The 23,526-nt window shown below is 39.7% G+C and overlaps 1 protein-coding gene and 1 long non-coding RNA gene across 3 annotated transcripts; one reads left to right on the forward strand and one right to left on the reverse strand.

Moving 5' to 3' along the window:
- Window positions 1–8,469: 8,469 nt before the first annotated feature.
- PTHLH (parathyroid hormone like hormone) lies at window positions 8,470–21,002 on the reverse strand. Of its 2 annotated transcripts, none has more exons than XM_015430568.4 (4): window positions 20,747–21,002; window positions 20,117–20,239; window positions 13,745–14,167; window positions 8,470–8,949 (listed from the first exon to the last, which is right to left on the reverse strand). In XM_015430568.4, exons 2-4 carry the CDS (start codon window positions 20,215–20,217, stop codon window positions 8,940–8,942), a joined length of 534 nt encoding a protein of 177 aa, XP_015286054.1. In that variant the 5' UTR covers window positions 20,218–20,239; window positions 20,747–21,002; the 3' UTR covers window positions 8,470–8,939. The 2 variants fall into 2 exon arrangements, with proteins under 2 accessions (XP_015286054.1, XP_065380013.1); XM_065523941.2 differs by lacking the exon at window positions 20,747–21,002 and adding an exon at window positions 20,406–20,698.
- On the forward strand, window positions 20,837–23,140 carry LOC135966195 (uncharacterized). Its single transcript, XR_010579341.2, has 2 exons — window positions 20,837–21,019; window positions 21,694–23,140. It is a non-coding gene; the product is annotated as an uncharacterized lncRNA (long non-coding RNA).
- Window positions 23,141–23,526: the final 386 nt, after the last annotated feature.

Here is a 23,526-nt window from a genome sequence, read left to right on the forward strand (position 1 = left end):
AGAGCAAGACTTTGTCTCAAAAAAAAAAAAAAAAAAGAAAAGAAAAAGAAAAGAAAAGAAAAGAAAAAGAAAAAAAGAAAAGAAAGAACGAAAGAAAGAAAAAAAGTAAAATCATGACTGATACAGATATGCAAATGAGCATATATAAAAGATTTATTATATTCACTAATCAATGAAAAAACTAACATTACAACTCATTCCAAAAAGAAACTGATTTAGGGATATTGAAATAAACATCCAAATGGAGGCAAAACTATTTTTTCCAGAATGGGTGGGAAAGAAATCAATCAAACCTATACCAAATAGGAAAAAATTACAGACAAAAATCATTTTCCATTCCTGTCGGTTACCTAGAAGTCACAGAGTTGTAAATACCTCCCACAGTGTCAGAATCTGATAACCCAGAGGGGTTTCCTCTAGCGTGTAGTTGCATAGTTTTCAACTGGAAGCGCAAATATTTTGCCTACACCAGGCAGACAAACAACATGTGTTCACTAAACAAGGGATGTAGTATTTGAGAGAGAAATGTTTCCCCTTGTAATTCCAGGTGGTACCAGCAGAAAGCTTACCTAAATTCAGTTACCATAGGTAATATATTGGTTCCTGGAAATGGGGTCTCCGCCTCAGTTGTCTCTGTGTTCTCTGGACCTAACACATGAGAGATGTTTATTAAGTGTGTGAGATGAATGTTGAATAGTGCACCTGCCATGTGGACTTCCTCTGGAGCAATAGAAAAGTGTCCCCACCTTTATGTTGCTCATACATAGCCTTGAACCATTTCTACAGCTCTTAGTTCTCAGCTAGCAGGAAAGCCCTGTAATTTTATTGCTACAAAATATATTGCATGTATGTAAAACATTAGAAACTTGGATTTGGGGATTTGTATTATAGATTACTCAAGGTTAATTTTGGTTCTACAGAGATATTATTTCTGTGGTGGTTGGCTATAGTAACACTAAACAAGCATGAGGAATTGTTGCTATTATAACTACAGTAAACTATGTTATAATTACAGTAAAAAAAAAACACAAAAAAAGAGTGAACAGCAAAAGATGATAGGAACTGGGATTTTCATTAAACTCCAGTCTATGTTGAGTGTGCCAGCAAATGGAACTTACAACTCCAACGAATACAACTTTTTTCAGGGCATCTAGTTACTCCCAACCAATGAGATACATATTTATTAGACCATAAGCAGCTGCTGGGCCAACCCTCAAGGAAAAACATCAACTCAATAGGAAACAACTGCTAAAAATGTATAGGGAATAAGAAAAAAAAAAAAAAGCAGGTGTGTGTGTGTGTGTGTGTGTGTGTGTGTGTGTGTGTGTTTTGAGACAGAGTCTCTCTGTCACCTGGGCTGGAGTGTAGTGAGATCTTGGCTCACTGCAACCTCTGCCTCCCAAGTTCAAGTGATTCTCCTTCCTCAGCCTCCCAAGTAGCTGGGACTACAAACATGCACTACCACGCCCGGCTAATTTTTTTTTTTTTGTATTTTTTGGTAGAGATGGGGCTTCACCATGTTGGCCAGTCTGGTCTCAAACTCTTGACCTCAAGTGATCCGCCGGCCTCAGCCGCGCAAAGTGCTGGGATTACAGGCGTGAGGCGCTGCGCCCAGCCAGCAATTATATTTTCGGTACAAGGTCCAGAAAGACCAAGCCATCTGTGAACTGCCCGCCCCACAGTCAAACTGTGGAATCAAGACTGCCTATCCTTTAACATGCACTGTTTTGACATTACTTCTCCTCCGAATTGCTTCTTAATGGTGACACCACAGGCACATGTGGTACCAGCAGAGAGTTAGGCAAGCAGCATAGTAGTTCTCTGTGGGAGCAGATAGAACTTCATCTGCCTTTAGATTCATGGGGTAGCCTTCACTACTTGGGGCAGATAAATCTGTGTGATTCTTGGAAAATGTGGGACAAGGAGACCCGTAATGAGAAGGAGTCAATTTTAGGAACATGGTCCTTTACCATAGTAAAAGGTAAAAATCTCTGTTTCCCCCATTCAAAGAGTCAATAAAGTATATCCAGCCATTATCCCAAGACCTGTGTTTTCCTCTGGGCCGTAAAATATATACTTAGTTGTGCATCTCTTTAAAAGATTCACTTAGTGTAAAATGGAAAGACAGCTTTGAGCGGGGCAGGCTTCTTGACAGCTAGATTGCGCGCTATGAAAATGAAAGAATAGAGAACAGGTTTTTAAAAGCAAGGAAGTTTCAGACTCTTGAAGGGAAATGTGGGGAGAACTTAAGCAGCTTGAGCCGACAATGCTTTCAAAACAAGTCAAGCTAGCACCTCTGTAAGATGGTGTCTGACCTTCACCCCCTACGCAAGCTGATTTCTAAATGGAAAGAAGCTGAAACTCAAATGAGGCCTGGCCTATTCTCCCCAGGGTGCCCTCCTACGATGAAAGGCGTTCTTCTTCCCTAATCAAGTCTATCTCAGTGGAAAACTCTTCTTTCCTCTTTTCTGTGTAATTTAAAAATAAATAAGTCACCAAAAGCCAATCTAGAGATGAAAACCCATTGAAAAGAAATGATGACATGCTTGTTACTGGCTGCTGTGTGGGCCATGCACAGGGAGTGGGCACACACTGCTGTTAGCTGGAGAAAGCATGAACTGCTGAAATTATTTCTGACTGCTAAATGAAGGAGGAAAACTGCCGTGCAATGTGCCAAGTGTTCACATAGAAAATCGCATACCCCAGGGAAACGGGGAGGGAGGGGGAGGCGCAGAAAAACTGAATATTGGAGTTTTGGAGCAGGTTGAGAGGTAACAGGAGGGGAAAGATTTCATCTCTGGGGTGGTCCCATTTTAAATCTGCTTTCGCCTTCTTACAGAAAGTGGCTCTCTGTATACCTTTACACACCCGCCTGCCAGCCAGCGCTTCCTCGCCTTCCTCTGCCACACTCCTTTTAAAGCAACAGCTGCCCATTCATGGGCCTGGGCAAACACCTGGGCTTCTTGGCTGTGTGTGTGTTTGTGTGTGTGTGTGTGTGTGAGACAGAGAGAGAGAAAGCGAGAGAGAGAGAGAGAGAGAGGGAGAGAGAGCAAGTGAGCAAGAGAGCATTTTAGAGCTGTGTGGAATCTAAGGTGGCAGTCAGCCTTACGAGATGCCTGGAAAGACAGAAGCTGGTAAAATGATGAAATAGAGGACTGAAGCAAAACAGGATTGTATTGGACCTGTGATTGCCGTGAATTTGCAGACAGCAAGACAAAAATTGTTTTGTCTAGAAGATGTTTATTCTGAACCAAGCTTTCCTGCACTATTTGTAAGCTATGGTGCACAGAGTAGAAGCTCTGAAGTTAGGCGAAACTTACTGTGAATCCCATCTCTGCCACTTACAAACTGCATGATCTTGGGCAAGTTGTCTAATCTGTCTCTGGCAAGGTCGCATTATCTGTAAAATGGAGACGAAGAATATCTTTCTCACAGGATGCTTGGAGGGATTAAATGAGATACAGTATAGTATAAATCAGGTTAGAAAACTAAGTCTTTGCTCTATTATTTGTTGGCTAGGTATTATGCTAATTTATTCTTTCTGACATAATATTCTAATGTTAAAAGATGTTGCTCCAAAACACAATTTCTAATCCTTGAGGAAGATGACAATGAAGAATCTCTTACTATGTCATATGAAGAAAACACTATTCTCTCTAAAAAAAGCTGCTGGCTTCAGTTTCTTCCACCTATGGAGAACCATGGTACATCTCTTTAATATATTCTTTTGTATTCTACATTGACTGAAGGGTTCCACTAAAACCCCTGATGAATAGAAGAAACAGTAATGTGCATATAGGGTTACCAAATTTAATGTGGCATGGTTTGTTATTGTTTTGCATTTATTTTGTAGAACATAGAACTCATCAGAGCGTCTTCCCAGCAGCTTTTCAATGACAACCCAGTGAGCTATGACCATCAATTACTTTACTCAAATGAAAGATGGATGGACTGTTTTACTCTTCAGACCTCAAAGCAATGTAGATTTGGCAGGGAGTAGTCACCATTAAAACAATCCATTTTTTTTTTAGAGGTGACACATTTTGTATTTGTTCCAATTTGTAAATGTCTTTGAGTTTGGAGGAAAACGTAAGGAAACTCTTTGGAAGATGTTTTGAAGCTTAATTAAAATGCAATTTGAAAATGTACCCCTTGTGCTTTGCACTTGTAAATATGAGCATGTTAGGAGCTTACACAGAGATGTGAGCGTTCGCATCCTGCTGTTGGGTTGGGAACTGTGTACATTAATCTTCTGTCAAAATAGCAGCGTGCCTCTTTTGCACAACTGAGCCCTGTGGGTAACTTCTGTGCAGTGTATTCATAGGAAGAAAACCTGATATTTTAAATTCTCCTCCCTTCCTCTGGGAGGTTGCTGTATACTCAACACAAACCCTTGCATCTTGTAGTTACAGGGCTGGAAAAGTTCCCACTCAACCAGAGGCTGAAAAACAAAGGGCACTCTGGTGAACAGTGGATAACTTAGAGCAGTTATTCTCTAAGCTTCTTGTTATTGGAGTAAGAGAAGGGCGTGCCATGGGAATCTGAAATACTCAAAACTCAGATCCATCTCCTATTTCCAGCAGATCTTGGGGGCAAAACGCTGCTTTTCAGTTGTTTAATACAGAAACTGAAAGAACTTTTAAATTTTGTTCAACAGATATTTATTGGGCACCTGCTATGTACTGATGTTGTTAATTAGTGTTGATGGCATATATGGAATAAAACAAGGCTCCTGCCTTGAAAAGGTCACAAGATCATTAGGGAAGTACCACTGACAAGGTGAAAGGAATAGTCCTTCTCTTAAGGAGTTAACCTCATGACACATGACAGGATAATTGAAGCAATATCTTTAGTCTTTTTACTCTTAGTAGCTACTGGTATTTAATGCTTTCCCTAAAATGTTCAACTGAATCTTCAGGACTACCTCACCATGTGGCAGCATTTTACTAACTATATATAGAAACTTTCATAATAATCTTGTACCTAACACCTTCTGGGTTGTGACATGAAGGGATGTGGCAAACATTTGTGCTTGGAACGTCTTTTCCTCTTTCTTTGAGGAAAGAGTGATGGCTCTGCTCTGCTAGGAACACTTCCTACCTGAAACTCTCAACAAAAGTCAGCGCTTTACAGAAGATGAACTCTCTGCAGACATAGCTTCTGTCTATAACTGGTCCTATTTTCCATGCGCTTTGTGGCCAAAGTGGGGAAAATTGCAGTTGAACTGTAAGATACTCTAATATTCACTTCCAGATTATCCTAAAGTTCATACCCAGTGATGGTGTAAGTATCCCAGAATTTCTTACAAAAGGCCATAACTCGAGTTCTTTAAGTACATGGAGGTTATCTATTAAGCCATATTTCAGTATTTATTTGATGAATTGATCAGACAATAAAATTGAAGTAATACCTTCTTGTTCTTGTTGGGTCCATTACATAGTATATTAAAGAGAGCATTTGGAATTTTAAAATGATTGATTTGACTCCTTTTGTCCTTGTACTAACAATAGATGATGAAACATTAAAACTAAATTTTTAGCCATCATGGTTGTAGTTATACTTTCTCCCAAGAAAATCGTCAGTTTCTTCATCTTTTTCAGATTGACATCTTTTTCAGATTTTTTTCATCTTTTTCAGATTGACACTGCCTGCATTCCAAACTAATTTTTGTAACAAGGAAGGGAGATGTCAATATTGACTTTAATATTTTCAGGACCAATAATGTCAACACTGATTTTGGTTCATAACTTACGTAGCTCTAAATATGTTAGTTGTAGTATAAGCAACATGCTTTAAAATGCACTTGCTTTACAATGATGGCTATGAAAGTACAGAGGAAAGGAACAGGACCTTCAGGCTTAAGTGTCACTGCCTGTCTTTTGGAGGTGACCTCTATAATACCTGTAAATACCAAATTTCTGTCTGAATAGAATATGAGGAAGGTAGTGGTGTGTTAGCAGATTAAGTTTTATTTTCTTAATGCCAGAATATTTAGTCCAACTTGCCTTTGTGTAAATTGCTACTGTTTTATAAACAGTACTTAAGTCAAAGATAAGCTATATTCACTAACAGTGTAATTTGCTGGGAGTTTATTTACATTAAAATACTTATTACCTTAAACTACATATTTCAGTTTTTCTTTCATATAAAATGACTCTTTTCCCCAAATGTTTTTGCCTCCTTCATCTCCCAACTCCATCCCTTATCCTATGATTTTACTCTTTAACACTGCCAGAGGACCCAGGGTATGACTAAGGGCAACAATGGCATTAATAATGCTTTGGTAATAATTGATAACTATAAATCTCCAAGTTCCCTCTTCCTCCTTTCCTTTTCAGGAACAGGCTACTTGTGAAGCAAAACTTAAAGATGGTATACACTTAAAGGTGACTCTGATGCTTTCTTGCTTTGATAACTAAGTATTTACCAAGTTAGTATTAGAAAAACTTATTTTTCATGTGAACAACTTATAAGGATTTGGTGCAATGTCACTTAAGATGTAGAGTTTCAAAACTGCTTCATGGAGTTTTGCAAAATGTGGCTATGTCTGTTTTTAAGGCACCGCAAACTTCTTGCTTTATTCAGGCTTAGTGCATTGGCCTTAAACTTCTAAAGATTGCTTAGTTGTAAAACCACTTCCAACAAATTTTTAAGTGAAGCGAAGCACAAGTTTCCTTATTTGCCTACTAATGTAGGTTTAAACTCTTTTTTAAAAAAATAGCCAAATCAGTTCTATTTTGAAGACTATGGGATCTAAGTGAAAGTATAAATTCAATAGAACAGTACTCCCAGAAACATAATTCTACTCACACCTAGTTCATACTAATCTCTCCTTATGTGTTTTTTCCCCTTTTCTAGCCATCCATAGGATTTTGGATCATTTCAGCATTTAGTTGTTTCATGTATACATATGCAACAATCCACCCACTGGAGTAAAAGGCTCATAAAGGCAATTTACTTCTTATGTACCCCCCAAACATCCAATAGACATCTAACAGGATATGGGCATTAATAGACTACTTCTTCAATATGTGCTTGCTTGATTCGTAGGTTTTTTTGTTCTGTTTTTCACTAAGCTGCAGGCAGCAAAGAAAACAGATCTGTAGAAGGAAACGTGTTCATGTTTTCATCTGAACATAATGGGAGGAACCACTAGGAGGATATTCAAAAGTCAAAAAATAACAGATGCTGGTGAGGTTGCGGAGAAAAAGGAACATTTATACACTGTTGGTGGGAGTGTAAATTAGATCACCCACTGTGGAAGACAGTGTGGCAGTTCCCCGAAGACCTGAAGACTGAAATACCACTCGACCCAGCAATCCCATTACTGGGTATATACCCAAAGGAATACAAATTGTTCTATTATAAAGACACATGCACGCATATGTTCACTGCAGCACTATTGACAGTAGCAAAGACACAGAATCAGCCTAAATGCCCATCAATGATAGACGGGATAAAGAAAATGTGGTACATATGCAGCATGAAATACTATGCAGCCATGAAAAAGAATGAGATTATGTCCTTTGCTGGGACTTGGATGGAGCTGAGGCCATTATCCTTAGCAAACTAACAAGGAACAGAAAACCAAATACCACACGTTCTCACTTATAAGTGGGAGCTAAATGATGAGAACACATGGACACATAGAGGGGAACAATACACATTGAGGCCTATTGGATAGTGGAGGGGAGGGTGAGAGGAGGGAGAGGATTAGGAAAAATAACTAACGGATACTAGGCTTAATACCTGGGTGATGAAATAATTGGTACAACCCACATGACATGTGTTTACTTCTGTAACAAACCTGCACATGTACACCTGAACTTAAAAGTTAAAAATAAAAAATACAAAAGAGATTCCACATGACATCACAACCAAGCTGTTTGGAACTAGAATTCCAGGAACTGTGATACCACAGGAAAGCAATGCTCACCTTTGAGAGCTTTTTGAGCAGTTACTTATTTCCCAAACTTGAGTCTTTCTCCTTTCTGTTAGGAACCTTAATAGGCGGTATTCTCAAGTAGCTCTTTTATGTTTAATATTGTTGTTACTAGTAAGAGCAAAATCCCTTAAATTACACTCTACATTGGTTAAAATTACCCATGACCTTATAGTCTCTGATCGGCCTCCTTCCCTTTTTTCCAGCTCTGGCCAACTTTCTGGACTTAATGTCTTTAATCCTTTCTCCTGATTTCTTTCTGCTTCTTTTTTGCCCACTCCTGTCTGAACTTCAAATTGAATGTACTTTATAAAATGACATCTAGATAGTTCAGCCATGCTGTTGACTTGAACTGAAATATTGGACAAAATACATTTTAAGTTGTTTTTAACTAAAAGCTAATGTAGAATTGTTGGAATGTGTACCCACATAAACAAATTATGTTCAAGATTATATTCAAATCGCTTTTTAAAAAAACATATGTTCCTTCTATTAAAAATCTTAAAGGATAGAATTCACTCGAGTCATGATGTAATTAGATTATATTTTATTAGACATTCTTTACAAATTTAAAATACTGCTATTTTTACATGCACAGAGGAAAATCAATTTGGATAATTATATTTAGGCATTCATTAAAATCAACCACAAAATAGAGACACTTTATTGTGTCATTTATCAACATACTTGATATGTATATCTAAAGTGCATTATGTTACAAAAAATATAGAAATTCAGCAGCACCAAGATACATTTACAAAATAAATACATCAATTGACAAAATAAATTATGGTAAATGTGATAACAATAATTGGATTAGCCTTGGCAAAAAAAATATTCACAATGACCAATGTGCAGTTTCATAGAGCAATGGGGGAGACAGTTTTATTCCAATGCATTTACAGTATTTACAGACAATAAATATTTCTAATACTTTCCATATGTTCACTATTACAGCATCCTGCAATATGTCCTTGGAAGGTCTCTGCTGAAAATTTCAATGCCTCCTGCAAAAAGAAAGAAGAGAAAGAAAAGGAGAAAACAGGTTAGTTTTCTTTACAAATGAAAACATAAAATATAAAGGATATAAGCTAAGGAACACAAAATCGCAATGGAAAGAGATTCAGGGAACTTCTTGTAAATATCTCCTACAAGAGGTACCTGCGGGATCCACCTGGATCTCCATAACCTCTGTTACAGGCAGGGTCTTCAACCCGACTTAGTCCATGTGTGCGGAAAGGAAAAGGGCCTTTATTTCCAATCATGCTGTCAGAAAAAAGGAGACTGTGGAAAAATTTTCTAAGACTGCCAGCTGGCAAGTTTGGGAAGAGAAGGGACAAATTTGAGAACTTGGAAATGAGGTTAGGTTGGACCATCCATTATCAAATACAATTCACTTGGGAGTTATTCTTCCAGTGACACCTGAATTAGGCAATCCAAAGCTTGTTTATTTTGTTCAGGTGCTCATTTGGCCAATCTCTCACAGCATAGTGGGCAGTGGTGAGGATAGTGGAAGTGTGGGACTTTGGTAACAATTGAAGGATGTGTAGTTTAAATAGAGTTGATGATATAATGATATCCATCTTAGTCGATGATATGATGTTTGGCATTTCTTTAGCTGTCTTTAAACACTAATGAATGAAACTATTATTGGATTTTATAATAGTTTCCAAAGCCAAAACTAAAGTAGAATCATTTGTCTCTCACTCTGTTGGTTTTTGAATGGATTTTCTATTAGCATTGGGAAAGTCTACTGTAAATGAGGGAATAATTAAGAATAAATTAATTTAAAAGTATAAAATAGCAGTATTTCCTATTACCATGTCTGTTTTATTATTCCAAAGCTACTACTTGGAGCTGACACCTTTTCTAATCTATCTAAATACTGTAGTGACAATATTTTAAGATGGGTTAGTGGAATTTTCTCTGCTTTTCTCTCTCCCTTTCTCTTCTCTTTGTGTGGTATATGTATTTGTTCCCAAGAAAACAACTATAGAATGGAATTTGATTTGCTATGACATTGAATTAACAGCCAGAATTGTGGCAGAGTTTTTACATGGCAGACATATATGGATGTAAGACCTATAAAACAGTATATTTTTAACAATTTTGGAGTTTTCTGTGCCACTTACAGAAAAAGCAAATTGAGCATTTAGAGTGTTTTAATGTCAGGTTATTGACTTCTTCACCAATGGTTTTGCTGGGAATGTTAAAATCACTCCCAGCTGCAAACAAAGAAAAGAAGAGTTTAAGATTAAAATTTTAATTGGCGAATGGATGTGGATAGATGAAATGAATAAAGCCAAAAAGATGACCTCGAAACTCAATAATCTGCATACTCTACTGATTTTTAAATGTGTTTGTACTAAATGGTATTTTGTGAATTGGGATTAAGAATAACACAAACAAAGAGGGAAGGAAGAGGATTTTGAACAACTATTTCCTCAGAAAGAAAGAAAGAAAAAGAAATAAGTTAAAGGACCAAGGAAAAATCTTCTATGTATCTTGCCCTGCCCAGATGTTTGCTCATTCTCCTTTCTTTTGATTTCTCCTTTAACAAAGGCATGTATTGGAATAGACAAGTAAAACATCTAACATGACTTAAAAGTATATGTGTATGTTTACTATATGTGTGTGCATATGACAGCATTCTACATTCCTAGCTCTTTTTACTATGGACTTTTAATATTTTTCTAAATCAGTATTTTCCAAGACAAAATGATATGATTTATAACAAATGAGTCCCACTGTATCTGGATATCACATTTGCAACATTGAAAATTCTAAAATATAATCCCCTCAATTTAAAGCTATATATTTTCCACTGAATGGTTCATGTGAGAGAAAAATAGACAATTTTACCTCAGTAGTTTTTTTCTAAAAGAAGGCTGTATTATTGGCCAGGTATGGTGGCTCATACCTGTAATCCCAGCACTTTGGGGCAGGTGAATCACCTGAGGTCAAGAGTTCAAGACCAGCCTGGCCAACATGGTGAAAATCCATCTCTACTAAAAATACAAAAATTAGCCAAGCATGGTGGTGGGCACCTGCAATCCCAGCTACTCAGGAAGTTGAGGCAGGAGAATCTCTTGAACCCAGGAGGCAGAGGTTGCAGTGAGCCGAGTGCACCATTGCACTCTAGCCTGGGCAACAAAGCAAGACTCCGTCTCAAAAAAAAAAAAAAAAAAGGTACTGTATTATTTTTCAAAATATTGTATGTATTATAGTCAAGTGCATGCTTGCCATCTCATCAGACCTCTTGGTTCATCATGTAATAATGCAAAAGACTAAGGAGGGGATGTTAATAAAAGACTTGTCACTTATAAAACTTTAAAATAGGTATTCTGAAAAGATTTTATTTGGATTACAAAATTTGCATGGCCCCATACATTCTCATCAATACACTCCTAAACTTCCTCACTCTTCCCTGAACCTCTGTTGGATTATGTTGGGAGAGTGCCAACATTTGGCTGCCAAATAGTTCTTTCCATGAATGTCCCTCACAAACAGGGAAGAGAAAGGAAAAGCAGAAACTTCCCGTTTCTTTCAGCCCTAGGTCTGGATTTGATTAGGCCACTGCCTAATTTTCAGTAGACCTACTTTAACTTAGGGGTAGTTCCAGCCATAAGAATTGACGAGTGTTAATTTTCATCAATTTTCCAGATACTTAAAGAACATTGCAAATTTGACATGAATAAAATCCATCAAAAGTTATTTATACCTGTTTTTATAACTTACATATATATATATACTTTTTGCCTCATAGAAACATACCCCCCTAGATAGATAGATAGATATAAATAGATAGATGATAGATAGGTAGATGGTACAATCAGAACTAGGTCTAAAAACACCAAAATAATATGCTGCAATTTATTGTTTACTATATGACATATATGTTTTTATATATATGACATGTTTATATATGTATGTATATAATGGATAAAAATAGGAAATAGGTTTTGGCAATAAAGTAGGGTCCTTGCATTAGTTATAAACATATACAGTTAGGATCCTATCTTCAAATACACTAAATATGTGCAGTAAACCAGAATTTATAGGGTTTGTTACCCTTTAGAGATCCATTAGATGTTTGCAGGATAGGTTATTCACTGTGCTAAAGATTTTTCTAGTGTCATTGCCCATTGATTACTGAAGCTGTACTACTTATCCCATATGATTGTTATTTTATGTGCTATTTAATGACAGGTTTGCCAGCTTAAAGAGAGAAATAATGGTGAATAGGTTCAAGCTCCTCTTTGAAACATCATCCTATAATCCTGTCCGTAGCAGAGTCAAAGGAAATGACTAAAGTAGTAACAGGGGAGGCTTTAAATAATGAGATCATTAGTTGCATATGATGTGTTCTTCTGTTGTTTTCCTTTTTTTTTTTTCAAACCCCACAGAAGTGCTGTACTGAAAAATGAAAAGAAAAAAAAAATCCATTCAATGGAAATGCATGGATGAAGAAGCAGGGCAAACATAGCACTGGTCTAAGTGTCAGAAAATAGGGAGATAAATCTAGCTCTGGGGCTTCCTATTTCAATTCCAAGGACTACTCAGGTCTTTTAGCCATGGAATGCCTTGGCTTTCTATTTTATAAAATGAGATTAATATTTGCCCCACTTTTTGCCTCATAGAAACATACCCCCTAGACAGATAGACAGATATATAGAGGTAGATATAGATAGATATATAGACAGATAGATAGATAGATAGATATAAATAGATAGATGATAGATAGGTAGACGGTACAATCAGAACTAGTTCTAAAAACACCAAAATAATATGTTGCAATTTATTGAGTGTTTACTATATGACAGACATTTAATCCACATATAATCTCATTTAGTCGACACCAAAGTCTATGAGGTTGGTACAGTTACTATCTTCATTTCACAGAAGATGTAAGTGAGTCTTAGAAAGGCAGAGTAACTTGCCCTAGGTTGTGAACTTCAATAAATTTAGACCCAAGACTTGGCCCTAAGTTACTTGATCCCAAACTCTAGGAGTGTCATTATTACCTGGATCTGTGAGCTAAGGATAAACAAGCCACATAAATGTGAAGTTTTATTTTTCCTATGGCATTACCCTAGAAACATTATTTCATCTTGCCGATGGACAAAGAGATACATGAGAAAAACCTACATCCTTGTAAGTTAATACTTAAACATTCAGAAACCATTTATTTTTTTATGAGCTGGTAGAAACCAGAGTTAAATTTAATTAAACAAATTTAAAGCATGTGTTTAAAACATAATTTAAGTTCTTTACATTAAAATAAATTTGAGATTTAATTAAATACATTTAATTAAATAAAAAGTGTGAATGGCTCAGAATCGTTTATGACATGATGCTGTTCTGCAGTGTTTGTAGATAATATGCTTCTATATTCTCCCTTGAAGTGAAAGAACCTAAGAAATGAAAAACACTGAAGAAAGTTTGCCAAAGTGTGAGAGTAAGGGGGAGAAACACACTTCTCCAGCAAATTATGAAGATGGTCACTAGCTTCTGAAGCTTGAATATGAAATTACTTGGTAGAGTGGTAAAGGATTGATGTTGGGTGACGGTGGAATGGGCTCTAAAGCCTCTCTATGGTGCTGGAGGATAGGGGTGTGTGTGGTAGGGGGTACTGCTTTAAGGCAGACAATATTCTGACTTATTCTCTATCAGTTGCTGCACAATTGATAGAGATACAGAAAGGGAGAAAATTCTAGGTTTGTACAAGCCAAGGCAGAAGGGAGGCTCCAAAACCCAGCTGAGAGCACCCCGCTGAGGCTACGGGCCAGAGAAGCCTGTTACCGTGAATCGAGCTCCAGCGACGTTGTGGAGGTGTCAGACAGGTGGTCCCCTTCTAGCCCACTCCCAGTCACTCCAGAGTCTAACCAGGCAGAGCGAGTTCGCCGTTTTTTCTTTTCCTGCTCCTTGCGTTTCCCGGGCTTGCCTTTCTTTTTCTTCCCGGGTGTCTTGAGCGGCTGCTCTTTGTACGTCTCCACCTTGTTGGTTTCCTGAGTTAGGTATCTGCCCTCATCATCAGACCCGAATCGCACGGAGTGGTTCTTTGTGTTGGGAGAGGGCTTGGAGTTAGGGGACACCTCCGAGGTAGCTCTGATTTCAGCTGTGTGGATTTCTGCGATCAGATGGTGAAGGAAGAATCGTCGCCGTAAATCTTGGATGGACTTCCCCTTGTCATGGAGGAGCTGATGTTCAGACACAGCTCTTTTGCTTTGAAAGGAAATAGTAGAGGGAAGAAAACAGTTACATTTTACTCGTTGATAGAGACAACAAAGACATGAGTAGATCTCTTTAGTTTTCTAGTTGGTCCACGGCAAGACACAAGCTGGATGGGTAGCAAGCTCATTGCGCAGGGAAGGGTAACCTGTGGGAAGGAAAGAGCTGGCAGTTGAAAGACTCCAGCTCCCGGTCCCAGTTCTATCACTCACTAGGTTGTGACCTTGGTGGGATCATGAACATTCTTGGGCCTCATGGGCTTCAAATGTATAAAAGGAGGGGGTCAGAGACAGTGATTTCTATACTGCCTTCCCAATTTAAAACATTATGATTCAGTTATGATCAGAAATAGAAACCACTAATAGAAATAGAGTATCTCTTCACATTTTTCAGAGTTCTGCTGAGAAAATAAATCTAGAAGTCCCAGGCTGGGAAATAAAAGGCAGCTGCTGCTTTTACCTGAGTATTCTCTCTTTGTTTCTCTCTCTCTCTCTCTCTGTGTGTGTGTGTGTGTCTCACACACACACACGTGCCCCATTAAGAAAATAATAATATTGAATCTCAAAGAACAGCAAGCCATAAGAGTAAAAGCAAACAAAGGCTGAAGGAGAAGTGAGCAGTGAAGCCTGTCTAGGAAACCATCTGATTCACAGACTGAACTTTAACATTTTAGACTACTGGCTACCAAGAACATATATCTGAAGGTCAATCGTCAGAGAGAGAGAGAGAGAGAGAGAGAGAGAGAGAGAGAATATGTATTTTTCTGTAAAGTAATGGGTGGTCTCCTTAAAATGGGTTTCTTTGTGTGCTTAAATGAGCTCATTCTATTTCTTCTGTGCTTCATGTTCTTTTTTTTTAAATTTAGAACTTCAGAGAGTATGATCCTTACTACTTAGTTGAGAAGTTCACTTTTCTACTTGCTCTCTTTGTCTTAAAATTCTCTAGGAAAAAATATAAAGGATTTTTCTATTTAAATGACACTCTAATGAAAATATCATGAAAAAGAATAAACTAATTCTCTATCAATCCTTTTAGATAACACCCAGACTCTTGCTTAAATGTCCATCATGTATTCTTTTATTATTTTGTGTATATAATTACCTATTTTTTTTTTTTTTTTGAGACGGAGTCTCGCTCTGTCGCCCAGGCTAGAGTGCAGTGGTGTGATCTTAGCTCACTGCAAGTGCTGCCTCCCGGGTTCACGCCATTCTCCTGCCTCAGCCTCCTGAGTAGCTGGGACTACAGGTGCCTGCCACCATGCCTGGTTAATTTTTTGGTATTTTTAGTAGAGACGGGGTTTCACCGTGTTAGGATGGTCTCGATCTCCTGACCTTGTGATCCGCCCACCTCAGCCTCCCAAAGTGCTGGGATTACAGACATGAGCCATGGCGCCGGGTCATTATTAACCATATTTAAGGACTGCATCCATTAATCAGTCATGTCATGCCTGCTTCAACTCTGCATTAACTCCAATTTCTACCACTGGAATAGTCCTCCAAACTGGCCCATCCTCAAAAGCATCTGAAAGTGTTTCCCAGGGCTACATCCCATGTACTCTTACTTCCCTGAAACAATGGTGTCTGGGTCCTTGGTTGCCTTTGTTGGTGCAATGTCTTTAACTCCTCAGAGAAATAGGAAAATAATAAATAGCATTATTACTGCCATTGTAATTCATTGTATTCACGGGGAAAGTGTGGTCCAGAGAGGTTAGATGACTTGCCCTAGTCTACACAGTGAGAACTGGCAGAGCCAGGGCTCCAAAAACTAGGTCTTCTGATTCTAAAGCCAAGATTGCTTTTTCAATTTCCTCAACCCTTTCTCCTGTCAGAGCGGAAGCTGAAGCTGAAGTCCCAGCCTGTTCCTGTGCTAGGGAACACGGTAACGAGAGTACAGGGTATATGCGTGGGGCATAGAGTAACAAGCCACCACAATAATGGGCAGATTGGACAGAAATTTATCAGTTTCCTTGAAGATCAAGCCTATTGCCCCAAAAGTTCATTTTCTTCATCAAAATTAGGAACTACAAGAGTTTGGATTATCACTGGATGAATGAGTCGAAGAAAAGAGTAAGAGATGAAAATACAGTCATCATTTCTCTGGCCCTTCTAGCAAAAATGTCAGCTACCTTCTAGTATTTTAGTGTGTGGACTGACTTGAAGCCATGTAGCTCATTCAAAAAAGACATGACTTAATGGAAAGAAATGTAACAGGAGCCTGGTTTAAATGAGGCATGAAGGAGTCTCTCTTTCTTTTAGAAGGTGCCACATGTGACTAGATTAAAATTCACTTACTCCGTGGCAATAGTTAGTATTCTGGAAACTTTTAAGAATCTACAAGTTTGAGGCTTTGGTATGAGGTATTTATATCCTTTAATCACATTTTTTAAATAATAGGACATATTTCATAAGCACCGCAGTTTAATAAGTATCTTTTAGCAAAATGTCACATTAAAAAGAAGTTCTTAACCACTGATAATTTACAGTTTTGGGGACTTTTATTTCTCTTCTCTGTTCCTGGCAGAAGCCCTCCTCTTCTGTATTGCTCTCCAAATGGATAAAGTGTAGCCCATTTTAGCTTAACTTGAGGCCAAAACTTTTAATGGTTGGTCTATTCTAATTAAGCCACCATTGCTCATGCCCCTTCTCATGGGCATATGTGCTTGTCATCTTGGCCAGCCTGTCAACTGTGAGTCACAGTGCCTTCCTAACTCAAGCTGCATTTTCCCAGGATAGTTCTCTTGGGAAATGCAGTGATCATTCTATCCTTCTATTTTATAAAAAGCCTACAATATGGTACAACTTTGTTCAATTTAAAATAGTACATTGCTTATGAGGGACAAAGCTGTTCATCTGCCTTTTGGGGGAAACTGTTAGTATTTTAGAAAACACAAGTTTGCTTAAATGCTAAATCGGAAATGTTGTTAGACACTTTACTTAGTATTTCAAAAACTTCTGCAATTGAAGTGTTGTGAAGAATGAATCTCTCACTAGGCAGTTGCATTAGAGGATCGGGAATATAATGGCATCAGTACAAACTAGATATATAGAGGTAGTGAGTAATAAATTCAAATTAAGGTGGTTTTCAATTTAGGTAACTCTAAAATATTTAGGTTGTGAATATGGCCTCAATAATAGTCTTTTACTCAATTTGTCTGTAAACATTACATAGCATGATGGTTCACCTGACATATACATTCCTAAGCTCCAAAATGGAAAAACAGGTATGTTATGCATCATGTCTCCTTTGATTATTGTAAAAAAAAATTGCAAAATTTGGGGGAAATCCTTATCACAGATAACTCTAAATTCGGCTGAAACACAGTTCTTCTCTCTTTTTTTTTTTTTTTTAAATCACTTCAAGGGAGTTTTTAGGGAAGAAGCTTAAATTTCTAAGGAACTATCAAGGAACAGAGGGCATAAAAACAGTGATGGAAATTCCCTTTCCAGCACAGGAAGAAGCAGTATGCTTGTACTGATGCTAGGCTTCTAAGGACGGACTCTGTGTTTGAGAAGAAAAGTTCTGTGGTACATGCAAGAGACAGGGTTAGGGTGTTAGAGTTAAGATGACTCACCAGAAGGTCCTGCCAACCCAAATGACTCAGCAGAAAGTTATGCTTTTCATTAAGTGGAATAGACCCAGTCTGGCTCCCAAGCAAATCAGCCAATGATGTTTTAGGTTTCTGAATCTGCTGGAGTTCCCTCTCTAACTTAAACATAAAGACAGCCACCTGTCAAAAGCCTTGTTCATCTGCACAAGAACATCCATAGGCCTCACTTTCCAATATCCAACTTGATCATGCTCCAGCTCCATTAATTAAAATCTTTGGGATTAACAGGTTCAAAAGACTCACAATTTGTAACTGCCTCCTTTGCATGGTTTAGGAAGTCTTATTGTTATAGTAATTTCCTCTCCCTTAAAAGTTAGCATCTAGTTAAAAAAAATCTATACTTCTAAAGCAGTTTCCCTAATACTTGGTGTGAAAACTGGGGAGTGATATGGTTTGATTATATGTTAAAATTTCTTTCCAGAAACTAGCTTGATTTAGCATGATGGCAGACTTATGTTTTGTCTAGCACACAAAATTTACTGTTACTTGGCAGCAAGACAAAAATAATGACTTGTTTTTAAAAACTCCATTTGGCTATAATAATTTGATGAAACATCTTCATCTACTGATGATTTCAGCCTCCATGAAAAACCATGCCTGTAATGTGATGATCTATTACCCATTAACTATGAGAATGTTTTGTGGTAGTTTTATAACCATCTGCTGAGTGTGAGTGTTTAACTACAATATTGTATTTCACCCACAAACAGAACTATAACAGTCACTGGCTGCTAAATGGTTTCTGATGTGTGTTTTGTAAGGTGCAACAAAGAAAGAGTTAAAAATAGCCTTTAGGACAACTTAGCAGTATTTTTATGCCATAGTTGTGTACATAATCATGGCTCATTTGCTGTTTCTCAAAAGAGAAGATAGGTATTCTTAAGCAACCTTAAAGAAAAAATTGGCTCTGTTCCAAGGTAGTATTTCTTAACCAAATAAATATAGTATTTAAGTATGCTTTTAAAAATTCAGTCATTTCTATTTATATATGAATTTTAAATTATAGAATTTAACACAAGTCTCAAAATGAGCAAAAAGTCTGAACACAATTTTCAGAAATACATCGGTAAAAAGTTGATCTGAAGAATACAATGCAGCTTTATCTTCGGTATAATGTTCTACACAATTTGCCTTAGGAGATTCATAATAGATTTTCATTTTGATGCCAAGGTTCAGACATGTCTCAAGTATTTTCATTTAAGGATTTTCTTCTCTAATAATAATAGACCACGAGCACGTATAAAACAGTTGCCTTTTTGTACATCCTCGGGAATTTACAAGGAGGCACCATAAACCTGACTGTAAATATTAGATGCTGCTATTTTTATTGTTAGTGTAAAAATTTGCCTTAATTCCTTCTCCAGAGTCAAACTCTTCTTCTTAGTTCTCGAACTTTATAATCTTCCCATTCTGAACACTGAGTCTGCAGTTTAAAGATCACCCAAATATGGTGTTACACACATTAGTGAACTGCTAGGTCCAACAGATTATTAAGATCATGTTACTCTATCACTCTTCCAAGTTTTCAGTCACACGACATAGTGATATTTCTCTGGTGTGCTTGGATGTATGATTATTTCAAAGTCGAAGTTATCATTAAAAGAATCACCAAGTGAGAATGCCAAAATACAAGTTTTCAGTCTACAATGCAAATATTTGACTCCGAATTAAAGAACTGTTAGCAATAACTCCAAGAAAAAAAAAGTTTCCACACCTAAAATTCATTTTGGAACCAAGCACTCTAGCGTTCCTGAACTGTATCAATACTAACATTGGAGTCTTGCCACTGCAAAGTTGTTACTACTTTATTATATAATATGCTTTCATTATGTAATATGGTCCTATTTTATATGCTTAAAATTATGTCATTCATAATAAAATTAGATGTACGGCTTTTGCTTTTTCACACGCAAACCGCCACCCACATTCAGTACGTATACAAGCGCGCAGACCATACGTCCCCAGGACCGCTCAGCTTCCTCGGAGTTTCAGAAGCTTCCTGGGTCCTGACAGTAACAACCACCCCCCACCTTTTTTTTTTTTTCTCTCACTAGAGGCAGAGGATCTCTGCCTAGAAGAGATTCTGTGAAACGCTCCCTCTTATGGAAACACACATAAAATCTGTCTCTTGCCTGTCTCCCCTTGAAGATCAACCAGTCCTCCCGCCGGGTTTGAGGACCCGGACTCAGGCCGTGGCAGGTATCCGGGATGGTCCCTCTCCCTAACCCGGGCGAGGAGCATCGGTGACCGCTGCAAGCCCTCGGCAGCGTCCCAGCTTGGCAGCCCCTCCCCCTGGCCTCCCCAACCCGGCGCCTTGGGGAGGATGGGGCACTTACAGGCGGCGGCTGAGCCCCTCCACCGAGCGCCCGCAGGAGGGCACCGCGTAGCTCAGCAGGAACACCGCGACGCTCCACTGCTGAACCAGTCTCCGCTGCATCGTCTCCGCTCGCGCTCGGGACCTGCAACAGAAGGGAGAGGGACCCGAGTGTCAGTCTGGACTCTTCATCTCCCCGCACTACTCCGCTTTCCCTTTATAGCCCGGTCTCAAAAAGCCTCTTCAACATCAAGGGCATCTCCCAAGTTGAAAAGGAAAAAAAAAATTATCTGGAGCCTCTCAGCACTTACTTATTTAGCAACCGGCTACTCCAACTGTGCTTTCTCCAAACCACACAGCCAGAAAGAGCAAAAAGGGAAAAAAGAAACAAATCAGAGGCGCTTCCTCTGAAATAGCGAAAATGAAATGGTTTTATATATGCATCAATGATAAGTAATGTGTTTACACGTCTCCCATAGCAATGGCTAATTAATCTGGCCAGCAGTTCTCCTGGGTTCGTGGAACAGGGCTAACCGCCTCCTAAAAGAAGAAAGTTTCCCCCTCTGAAGTCAGCTTCTTTGAGAACCAGGCCCTTTGGTTCCAGAGCCACTTGTAGCGAAACCCACATATATATACATAGCTGTCTGTCTACCTCCTCTGGTGGGCTGGTTGCTTCCGGAAAGTTGATTCCACACACCCTGAGAACAAGTTTCAAGAGCGTGTGTCGTCGATCAGGAGGGCCAGGTGGCGGCGAGGGCGGGTCGTTAGCGGCAGCCGGAGCGGCAGGGCGGCGGCAGCCCCGCTTCACGGGAGGGGAGACATGCCGGTCGGGCGGCGCAGGTTGGAGGCGAGTTGAAAGCCGAGCGGAGGAATGTTCACACGCTCCGAGGCAAACCTGCCGGAGAAGTGAGAGAGTCGCAAAGAGGTGGCGCCCTAGGAACGCGCGCGGGGCGAGCGAGGGCGCGGGCGGGCGCGCGGGGGGCGGGGGCGGCGACGGGCGGCCCGAACGGGCCCCGCGCCGCCCGAGCGAGTGGAGGGGAGCCCCGAGCAGGGAATGAACGGCGAGCGGCGGAGCTCCCCCCTCCCGCGCCGCCGCCCCCGGAGCTGTCCGGAGCTCTACCGAGCCCCACCCCGGAGCTTGGGCCCTGTCGCGCCATCCCCGGGCCGGGGGCGTGGGCGGATCCGCTTGCTCCCTCCAGGCCCGGCCGGCTCCTGCCGGCGCGCCGGATCCCGGAGCCGAGATCCCCGAGGGCGTGCGGACGGCCCCGGGCAGCTGGCGGTTCCCGGCGCGCCGGGCTGGACCAGCGGGCGCCAAGACCACCAGGGGCGGACCGACGAGGAGGAGGCCAAGGAGCGGGGCCGGGGACCACGGGCGCCCGGGAGCCTGCGCGGAGAGGACGCGGGCTGTTGGCCTGTGAATTTAAGGAGCCCGAAGCTCGCCTGGCAGCTCGGGGCGATGGATGAGAACCTTCTTCCCTGGCTCATTCCCGGGATGAACTGAGTGGGGAGCATCGGCTAGAGAGAGGGAGATCTTTTGCTTAGAAGAGAGCAAAAACGGTTCCAGACTTCAGATCTAAATTGCACTTTTTGCTGTTTCAGAACTGCTGGTAGACATCTGGAGCCGGTCCAAAAAAACCCGCGCACGGGAGAGATCCCCCTTTTGAATTGCAGAGGGGCACCGACACTCCTGGGGCACGCACACGGCCCTTTTCCCCCCTGGTCAGGAGTCTAACCCATCCTTTCTCTGATACTCTACCCGGTTGTCCCCTCCCCCTCAAAAGTGCCTGATTACAGATTCTAGGAAGATTGTATCCAAGTCACTGCAGCCAGCGGACAGACGCAGCGGAACTATGGTTGTGTGCTGCTCTGCTTGGGAGAAGCGACGGGAAAGCAGAGGTTCTTTCCAAAGCTAATGGGCGGGGAAGAAAGACTGCTCGGAATGACTGGGTAGTATCATCTAGGAAAGGATTGCAGCGGGAGTGGATACCCGCCCCAGGGCTCCTCTAACTTTGTGAAAAGAGCGCGAGTGACTGGGAACCATTCAAGGGATATTTGTCTTCTAGGCAATCCTGCTGGTAGGGTTCATTAGTTTCTAGAAGGCTAGTGTGATTTAGAGACTTGAGATGATTCAAGGAGTGTGGCCTTTATCAAGCCTGGCCTTCCAGGTGATGCTCCACATATTTTACCCAGGGTGGGAGAAACAGTGGCCTCTCACCGAGACCCTCGCTCATCGGGGCTCCCCACTGGGTCGCTGCAGCTAGCTAGCAGTTAAAGTTTGCTGCTTAGGTTGGGTGGGGGGCATCTTTTCTTAGAAACTCCTGTCTTCCTCAGTTGATTACTGTAAACCCCATACCTTAAAAAACTTGACTTCCTCTCACTAACAAAGAAAAAAATAAAACACACACGCACACACACACACTCTCTCTGGGAATTTCCACAACTTCCCTTGAATGTGTAAGGATTTCTAAATGTTAGACCTTTTTGGATAGTATGAAAGGACAAAGTATCAGCACGCAGAAATGTCAACCTTTGAACCTCGAGCACTTTCTGATTTATAAAAAGAATCCTTCCAAAAAGATGCAGGAGCCCTAATGTAATCGTTAGGTCTGAAGAGGGAAATCTGTTAAAAAAAAAAAAAAAAAAAAAGGTAAATCACAAATGAGCCATTTAATACTTGCAAGTTGTTTAACATTGAAATGATAATATTTGCTTCCACAATAAAAAGTCCAAAGTACCTAGCCAAGTTTCAAACTGTCCAGGCTCTAAAAAGTCAACCCTTCTCCCAACAGAAGGTTAAAACAAAAATCAGATTGAAATGATCAAATCACTTATGTTGTAAATAAATTCACTTTACTTTCAGAACATTATAAATTAAGGACTGGCATCAATAGACTGCTTTGATTTATGTTGCTTTTTCTACTAATTAAACAAAATTAACCCCCAACTCCTTCCCTCCTTTCTTTTTCCCCACACACTTTTCTGGTGTTAATGGCAAAACATCTATCAAATATTTTTAGAATTTCCTCTCCTCCACAAAAAGAGAAAATATAGACACAGGAAAAATAAATAGTCTTTATATACTCAGAATACCAAAGTTCCCTCCTAATTTATTACTTCACCTTTTCCTTGATTTACAGTCTTCTCTCTGCTCTTCTGGCTGGAAGAGGGAAATCTTCTCAGCAGTCTTTTCCAGAAATATTTTTTTTTGTTCTTAAAAAAAAACCATAAAATTAAGTCTTAAAATGAATTAAAATCTTCTTGTAAGGAGACTTCTGTTCCCACTAAAGGCAATTATTAGAAAGCAGGTACCTCTTCCAAGCTGCCCTGTTTATTACTTTCAGTAGAAATTCTCCCCAATATATACCCAGGATCCTGACTTTCTGCCTGTTTTGGAAAGGATATTTTCTGACATCATAATCTAGCTCCTAACAT

The sequence above is a fragment of the Macaca fascicularis genome, chromosome 11, assembly GCF_037993035.2.
Source record: "Macaca fascicularis isolate 582-1 chromosome 11, T2T-MFA8v1.1".
NCBI classification, from domain to species: domain Eukaryota; kingdom Metazoa; phylum Chordata; class Mammalia; order Primates; family Cercopithecidae; genus Macaca; species Macaca fascicularis.